The sequence below is a fragment of the Chondrus crispus genome, genomic scaffold, assembly GCF_000350225.1.
Source record: "Chondrus crispus Stackhouse genomic scaffold, scaffold_235, whole genome shotgun sequence".
NCBI lineage: Eukaryota > Rhodophyta > Florideophyceae > Gigartinales > Gigartinaceae > Chondrus > Chondrus crispus.
In genome coordinates this window covers 124,719-133,660 of record NW_005179115.1, presented here as the reverse complement: position 1 = coordinate 133,660, position 8,942 = coordinate 124,719, and the positions used below count along the sequence as shown (strand labels likewise).

The window sequence follows — 8,942 nt, the reverse complement described above, 5'->3', positions numbered from 1 at the left end:
CCTCCGACACTCATCCCTCTGCGACGACCATGCAGTTTCGCATCCGCCGCAGCGCCGCCTACGGCGATCGCCTAGTCCTTCTCGGCTCCACCCCCGCCCTGGGCAAGTGGGATCTAAATCGTGCAGTCCCGTGCGCCTGGACCTCGGGTGATGTTTGGGTAGCGTCTCACGTCGCCCGCCCCTTTCTTCATGCTCCATCTCGCTTTGAGTTCAAATTTGTTATCATTCAGAAGGACGGCCCCCCTATATGGGAGCCCGGCCCGAACCACATTGCCCACATCCCTGTCCATCCCGCTCTCCCCCTCGTCATATCTATCGATTGGGCACGCCCGAAAAATCTCATCATCCCCGACGAACCGAACAAGTCCCCTCTCAACGGATTCATTTCCCAGGAGGAGCCGCCTGCAACCAGTCCCCCTCCAACACCCGCCGAGAAGGGCGGTAAGCATCCCGCCGACGGTGCTGCCAATCCACTGGCAATAGCAGTCGCCAGAGTTGCTGCACATGCAGGCAACGGAGATGAAGCCTCAGAACAGCAAGAAGCTGTCCCGGTCAAGTTTCGGATAAAGTACAGACCTGACGAGGGTGAATTGGTCTACCTTTTGGGCAATATCCCCGAGCTTGGAGCTTGGAAAAAGGTGCATTCTCCGCTCATGGCCCCCGCGAAGAATGGAGATGGCATATTTGAAGTCACCATGACCATCCCGAGAGATGCAGAATATGAGGAGTTTGAGTACAAGTACTTCATAAGGCGGCCAGATGGAACTCGGCGTTGGGAGGAGGGAGAAAATCGAATTGCTAGGCCCTTTGATAAGGCCGCCCCACGGGAGAAGGATGGCGATGGGGCCGTGCTTTGGGATGATCGCTGGGAGAAAATTCGCATAGAGTTCAGTATTTATTATGCGACAAAAACCAACCAAGTCATGTATGTCACTGGAGATCCGGCTCAAATCGGGGCATGGTTCAAACCTGGACCGACTCGCATGACTCTGGGGCCTGTAGAAGTTCTAGAAACTGACGTCAAGGGCCGGAAATGGTACTTGAGTGTATGGACAGACCCAAAGCAGAAGCCCTTCTCCTACAGATACATAATCATCAATGAGAAGACGAAACAAGAACTCTGGGAACGAGAACCGAACAGACGTGGGGAATTTGAAGCGGCTGATCCTGTAGTAAACAGCGTGCGGATACTTCGTGATGTCAATTTCGTATCCGAGATGCACTTTGATCATGTTCCACCAAACATGTTCATCGGCCCATATCCACAGACACCTGCTGATGTGGATGCTATGGCTAAAGGGGGCGTAACAGGGGTGTTCAACGTGCAGACTGACGAAGATTTCAAGCACAGAGGTATTCAATGGGATGTGTTGATGGAGCGATATAAAACACACGGCATTCAAGTGGAGCGGCATCCGATTCGAGATTTTGATCGAGACTCACTGCGCCAACATCTGCACGCAGCTACCCGCCATCTGGATAAGATGCTCAAAGCAGATAGGAAAGTGTACATCCATTGCACAGCGGGGATGGGGCGTGCCCCCGCCGTAGCGGTGGCATGGCTGTGCTGGGTGGAAAAGATGGACCTGGACGACGCAGTGACTTTCGTCAAGAAGCATCGCACGGTGGCGGTGCCAAATGTGCCGGTACTAAGGGAAGCATTGAAAGAACCCTACTAGGAGGCACTGTTAATATTGCACGAAGGGTTAATAGTCGGTGGGGTAGACCTGTGTAAAATGAATACGCCGTGTCGAATTCGGGAAGCGAAGGGCGTTGAGATTTGGACTCGCGTACTCTCATGGCAGGTGGAAATCGTGACTCATCTGCCCTACTGCAGGTGGTGTATGCCTGAGGACTGCAGTCCGATAGAGCTCATATTTTGTGCGATGCGAGTCGGAATATGAAAAACCGCAGGACTGTGTGGCATGGGCGTCTCTCGAGTGCAAGGTTGCAAGGCCATCGCTCTCCTCGTGTGTGCTTGACAAGACGACTCAAACAGTATGGCAGGACGAGCAGTAAACAACAAGACCGAGACTCACAAAAAAACCCGACTCAAAACGCAGTCACTGTTGATGTAGTTTTGCACTACTGTACAGATTGTACACGATGAGCGTTGCCTTGATCCTTTGCATTGGTCACGTTTATGAACGAGACGGGTAAATTAGAATCTTCCATGCAGTAACGGGAGGTCGTTATACTGTACCTCATTGACCGGTCTATTTTAATTTAGATATTTTTATGAGGCCGCCAAAGGAACAGGAGGCGGAACAAAGGGCCAAACACTGTCTTCCAAATATTTGCATACAATGCCTGTCAGGGCGTCGGTTGTTGTCAGGAGACAGCAAGCGGGGCGGTCCGGAAGGGATTTGGTGAGTGTGGGTAAAAGGGGTGGTATGTAGAGTTCCCAAAGGGAAAAAGGGGGAGCAGTATGCTACAGGCGACCCCCTCAATTAGTGCACCCCCATGCCATGCGCATTCTTTGTGCACTATCTTCAATGTGCTTTATCTAAGGGGCTCGCTAAAAAGTAGTTTACGGGGCAACGAAATGTTCCGTTACCAGCGTCTGCCGTCGCTGACGCTTCGTGTGTTCATCATCATCATAACCCGTTCGATGTGTTTCTTTTGGGCCTTGATGTTGCATATCGTTCTTGGAGAGCAGTTGAAATCACGCTGCAAATCGACGTGCCGAGCACCCTGTGAAAGTCGCCGCAGCACCTCCTCTTTTTGCGAAAGGGTAAGGCGGGTTCTTGACGCCCTGGATGCTGGTTCCGTTGTGCTCATTGTGTGATTAGTTGTTCGAAGATGCATAAGGTTGCTGGGATCTGTAAAAGAATGGAACCCGCTCTCTAAGGACGGCGACGACCATTGTGCTCCCGTGAACATACGTGTACACCTGTACAAAGCCGTGCCAAGCTATCAGAGGGTGCATTAAAGTCCAATATGCACTAACTAAAAGTGCACTAATTAAGAGACCCCCCCTGTATTACAGTGGGGACCACGATATAAGAGCACCCCGTGCCAACCCTTCATGCTGCTCTTAATCCGAGGTTGCTACTATTCAAGAACCTCGCACAGGATGCCCATTTTACTTCTTAGAACGCTGTAACGCCTCACCAATAAGTAGTTGCTTGGACCTGTGCACAGAAGCCCTCCCTCGGAAGTGCGCGAACACGCTTCTCACTCTCCGCAACAACATCCCTACCTCTGTTATATTGCAATCATGAGCAATTGTTTCTAGCGGTAGCAATAATGCATTCAGACCAACTGATGTCGGTATAGTGGCGGTCGGTATAGTGGCGCGTTCTTCCCCAATATATGTTGTTTCGTCACTAACCTCCTCCACAGCCGCGGAGATATGGAACAGGCGGACTGTGAGCGGGGCTTCTAAGAGCGTCTTAGAGCGTCTCCACCAGTGTCGTCGTGTGTGTCGTCCAAATCAGACAGGGTCCAAATTTTCTAAGAGGCGTTTGAAATACCCCGAGAAAAGGCCTGTGTGATTAGAATTACGGTGTCTGATGGGTCTTGAGGTTATGATACCGTGCCAAGCGAATGATGCTCTTACTGCGAGGTCGGTCTTATTCAAAGTGCTCTTATATCGCGGCCCCCCCCCCCCCCCCCCCCCCCCCCCCCCTGTATTGCCCAATCTAGAATTAGCAGTTGCTGAAAATTTCTTCTCTGTATTTATCACACCCCTTCACATCCTTCGTATGATATACCGTCAATAGAAAGTAAAGAAAAATAACTTTTCACTTGAGATATCTTTCAGAGGCCGCATAATCCGGGTTGGGGATGAGTGACCATGGACTGCTACAGTAACCACGTCACGGTTTCAAGAAAATCCGAGTCAAGTTGGCCCCGGATGCAGCCAAGAATGAAACTGAAGAAGTCGTTCGAAGATATTCATTTGCCCGGTCCCTTACGTTGCTTTATTATAAAAAAACTCGGTCAGTTCGTTGCGCCAAAATACGAACAGAGGGAACTCGAAACAACCTGCGCTTTTTGTTTCATGCTAAAGAACCCAGATAATTGCATTTGCTCGAAAGAGTTGTTGAGAGATGCATGTGCAGATATGCATTGTAGATGTGAGCATCAACATGTGCCGCCGTTTGCATGTGAAAGGACAATATGAAATGCTCAACCCTTCGCCCTCTAACTTTCTTTCACGATCGCCAGTCTTCTGAGTCCCTTGTGATTCCTTCCTGACATATATGTTTGCCGACACAACTTCTTCCTAGTAGGAATTTACACTTCATTGTCCTTTCGGAGGTCGCAGGCTCAGCGCTTCTAAAAGGCTGTGAGATCACTTAGATACTGAAAAAAAGGACCAGTGCCGTTATACGGAGGCCGAAAAAAAGCGGGCTTGCTTCGACAGAAGTGCAAATCCATTAAAACTGCCATGACAGTTTCTGTCACAGTCATAGATTAAGTTCTACAGACAGGGAACGATTAATACCCTCGCAGTTACTTCTTGTGAATATTGACTGACTGTTCATGCATAGCGACTCTTGAGAAAAGGTTTGCCAAACGATTAGTTCCCTTCATATACCAGAGCGGGAGCTTTTTGTGATTTGAAAAAAACAGAAGTTACCGAAAATTCAAACGCACCATCAGTCAAGACTTGAAGTGTATAAAGGTGAACATGATTACTCTGTCTTGCTCTTGGAACATACCTTGCGGTTGCTATCTAGCCCACTTCGCAACCCACAATATGAGTGCTTTTCCTCTTCTGTTTCTTGTGGTGCTCCGTTTAGTTTCAGCCAGCACGTCCCCAGGAGTTTCTCTTCTTTCCGAGAGACCAATTAACGCAGAGGTACCGACGGCACAGTTTCTCATTGCAGATAGGTTGAACGACCTCTATCCCAACTTCAATACCAGGGGCGGCGACGATGTGAAACTCAATTTGAACCATGTGTATAACTATATTGACGGTACCAAAACAGAACCTTCTACACACTTCGCTTCGTCAGCGAAGTCGCATCCGAATCAGCACGGGAAAGAGGGAGGTGCCATTCAGTTTGAGAGTAATGGAAAACTCAAAAACAAGCACCCCTCGAATGTGCAAAAGAAACCTCCTAGAACCTCTGTATCTTCCACTTCTTCCGGTGGGCCTACAAAATGTTCCACGCAGCGACGGGTTTGTGGATCCACATGTAGAGGGGGCACAAATAAGAGATCTAGCTGCGTCGTACAAGTTGGAGTTCCCAAAATCTGCCAGAAAGACGTCAAAATCTGGTTTGCATGTGCTGAATCGAATCCTAAGATGTGCACGTACGTCGAAAAGGAACCTTCTGTCTGCACAAGAGCCAAAACACGAAGGGTGCAGTGTCCAGACGAAAAGTATTCATGTGACCGCAAAATCACAGAAAAAGTCAAGTGTCACGGAAAGAGCAGTGAGTGTGAGAGGTGGAGTTCACTGCCTTGCAAAGAGCGCACTCGCAACTCGGAGAATAATCTGTGCCGCGTTCCGTCTGACCAATGCCATGAGTGCAAGGGAAACTTTGTATATGTGAAATGCAGGAGAAGGAAATGGTTCAGGACTGCTGTACCCTGCCCATTGAACCGGACGCCCAGCCCTGCACCTTCAAACTTGAACACCAATAGTTCGCCAAATGAACCTCCTCGAAACTCTCTCCAATACTCACATGGGAAAAATTCGCACAAGAAAAACTCGTCAGGAGTTGCGGGGTCCTCTTCCCCGGTTTTCCTTCCCTTTCCTGACAAAGGAGCACAAGTGGCAAGCATCCGTTGCTTCGCATCGTTTTTTGATGAGTTTCATTGCAAAGACACTCCGTCGGACTGCCATCCGACTGACAAGTCGAAGTTCGATGCCGAGAAGTGTACTGGCCACGCCTGCGCAGCATGTTCGAAACTTGATCAGATTCAAACATCACCTAAACTTAAGGTTTGGTGTCAAGCATTCTCCACGCGGTATTGTGAGGCCGAAGCCGCGACTCCTGGATCGCTGCGACAAGCGAGTTCCGTTCTTGGAGAGCATCTGTCGGGACTTCCCAACGATTCTAGTGACAACTGGTACGAGGACAACGTGATTCCCATGAGAGTTTCAGAAGTATCCGGCCGCTGTTTCAAGGATGAATCAAAAATGGTCTACACTGTTTGCGAAAAGAAAATGCCAGGACATCAAGTTTGCGTGAAGGGATGCCGTTTAAAAAAGAACTGCAAGAAGCAGGAGCTATCTAAACTGTACAAGGGGTACTGCAAGCACTACTTGCCACGATACTGCGACAACAAGCAGAAGAAAGCATGCACGCGCACACGACTAGTCAAACAGACTTGCTCGAAACCCGGAAAGAAGACCTGCAACGGAAAAGTGACGGAATCTTACGTTTGTTGGAAACCAAAGACGGTGAAGAAGCCTTGCAAACAGCAGGCTTGCCGTGGGATTTTCCAGTGCGCGAAACAGCGGTTCTTCAAGAAATGCTCCAGCATATCGACGAAGAAATATGTCTGTGGCATGAAAGAAGAAAAACAAGCAGCTTCATGTACTCAATCGACCGGATCGAACTGTACCCCAAAGTACTGCACGGTGAGGTCGTGTACCAGCAGCGCCCATTAAGAGTCGCGACGTTTTTTCGGTCACTTGTAGGAACATCAGCTTCCCAGACTCTCTGCGATGTCGTCGGATCTGCATGGTCGCGTATGTGACACTGGTTAGGACCGCGATTATCTGGCATGGAAATATGACTTGCCTCTAGGTTATCGTAGTACTCAGACCGATCCGTAGATTCATCCTTTGTTACTGTTTGTGGAAAAGTAAATGATGCATACAGATATTTCATCCTCTTCCGACGGATCTCCACAGTTCCGCTACAGAAATGCGCAGTTTCTTTGTTGCTCCTGGACAGATATATAGGTGATAAGTAGCTCCAGTCTGGCCCATCATGAACGGGCTCCTCCATAGAGATCGGTCATGGGGCTTTCCTTCCAGCACACAGGACAGTTTCGAGAATAAAGTCTCCTTTCTTCCCAGAAAATGCAACAAGGCTATACATGTAGGACTGGAAGATATTTCTTTTAGAGATGCAGGTCATCGTTTGGATGCGATGCCCTTCTTGATAATTCTACGTGATGTCACGCAGACGCACACTGGAAGGCCGTGGGTACCCCCCCCTCAAACTCCTGACGTGGCTTGCCGCAGAGCGCGTTGGCAGTAGTTGTCTCGCAACCTCGTCGTGGGCAAGGCAAAAAAAAAAAAAAAAAAAAAAAAGGCATGCTCTCGTAGTCTTGTTGTCTTTCAACGTTATCTTCGTTAGGAAGTGGACAATGGTGCAACAGGGAAGGTCAGAACTGGCGAACCGTTGAAGTACCACGCCTTGAAAGGCTAGACATGTGACAGTTAATGGGCGTGGGAATGCTTCAGGTGTGTCCGAGGTCAACCATCACGGGTTCGCGGATACTCTTGCTCGGGTCGCTGACGTCCTCGGGCTCTCCTCCTCCTGCAAGCGGCGACATTGGCTCCCTCTGCTCGGCGAGTCTCAGCGGCAAACCGAGATGGTTCCTCACCTCTACAAGTGCTCGGCGGACCACAGACACATGTTGCTGTAGCGCGGCCTCCATGTGGCGATACAGGCCATCCCTCCGGCCGGTGAAGGGGCACCCCAGGTCGCAAAACTCACACTCGACGACCTGGGCCGGGCAGTGCGGCAAGTGGGCCGGAACATCCTCGCGGCGCAACATGGTGACATCCGTGGAGTCGTGCGGGCTGATGAGGCAATGGTTGGGACAAAAGACGGTGGCGGACGGGCAAGCTTCCACATGGTCGGGCATCGCGCGGAGCAGGACGCGCGCGTCGCACAGTTGGCACTGCGAAAGGCGTTCCGCGCACACGTTCTCGTGGGCGGGCATGCCGATGAGGGGGATATCGCGGCGGGCGCAGACGTGGCAAGTGACGCATCGGAAGTCACACTCGGCTTGGTGGCGCGGCAGGTCGTGGACGGGGCCCTCCCAGCGGCAGCCCAGCGGGTGACGCAGGCGCTTGCGGATGGCACCGACCATGGCCTTCGCGCCGCCCGCGTCGCGGTTCTCGCAGCGGACGGTCAGGCGGGCGATGGTGCGCTGCATAAAGCGGTTGACGGACAGGTCGGCCTCCGTGAGGGAGGCCTGGTCGACCGGGCACGAGGCGTTGTTCTGCAGGCACGTGCGGATGCAGGACAGGCAGAAGACGTGGTCCTCGTGGCAGTTGGTGGGCGAGCTGGGGACGCGATTGCAGATGAAGCAGATTAGCTTTTGCAGGTGATCTTAATCCCGCTTGGGGAGCACGAAACGCTCGCGGTCCATGTGGAGCGAAGGTATGCGGGACGGGGAGGGTAGGGGGGGGGGGGGGATCAGGGAGACAGTGCTCGCCTGGGGTGTGGGGACAGCTTTCAAGCCTGACGCCTGTACTGCTGTATCCAGCATCGGCCCATTTACTCATGGTAGATACACGTCGTACACGTCGTACACGTCGAACACGTGCGTACATATTGAAAAGGCGCACGAGCACACGTCATGCATTGCTGGTGCCACGCGGCCTTCAGAACAAAATGACGACCTTACCGGCCGGCACGCCCTCCTCGGCGACAGCCATTGCCCTGGAGTACTCCTTGACTCCGAAGCTGGGTCCGTGGGGCACGCGTACGTGCGGCAAAAACCTTGCGGCCTCCTTGACGCGGGCGTGCGCGGCGTGGAGCGGCACGGTCGCGGTGCGCACGCGGCGCCTGCGGCACGCCTCGCGCAGCCGCGCCTGCCTACGCGCGCCGTGCAACGCCGCCTGCGGCGCGTGCTCGCCGGCCTGCATGATGCACCCGCCGCGCCGCACCATGCGCGTCAGACGGTGCGCGACGCCCGCCGCGTCGAACGCCACGCGCACGCGCCGCGACCCCAGCGCGGACGACAGCGTCCGCTGCGAACGGTCCACCACGAGCGCGGCGCCGAGCTCTGTGGGT

The 8,942-nt window shown here is 52.3% G+C and overlaps 2 protein-coding genes; both read left to right on the top strand.

Annotated features, from left to right (window-relative positions):
* Positions 1 to 29: 29 nt before the first annotated feature.
* CHC_T00008421001 (Putative Laforin) lies at positions 30 to 2,207 on the top strand. XM_005715945.1 is given in 2 exon segments: positions 30 to 1,679; positions 1,680 to 2,207. The coding sequence occupies 1 exon segment, from the start codon at positions 30 to 32 to the stop codon at positions 1,677 to 1,679; it is 1,650 nt and encodes a 549-aa protein (XP_005716002.1). The 3' UTR covers positions 1,680 to 2,207.
* Positions 2,208 to 4,639: 2,432 nt separating this feature from the next.
* CHC_T00004537001 (hypothetical protein) lies at positions 4,640 to 6,574 on the top strand. Its single transcript, XM_005715944.1, has one exon. The coding sequence runs from the start codon at positions 4,640 to 4,642 to the stop codon at positions 6,572 to 6,574; it is 1,935 nt and encodes a 644-aa protein (XP_005716001.1).
* Positions 6,575 to 8,942: the final 2,368 nt, after the last annotated feature.

Excerpts from the sequence above, each read along its gene's own strand:
- CHC_T00008421001 (XM_005715945.1), top strand. The coding sequence starts at position 30 with ATGCAGTTTCGCATCCGCCGCAGCGCCGCCTACGGCGATCGCCTAGTC.
- CHC_T00004537001 (XM_005715944.1), top strand. The coding sequence starts at position 4,640 with ATGATTACTCTGTCTTGCTCTTGGAACATACCTTGCGGTTGCTATCTA.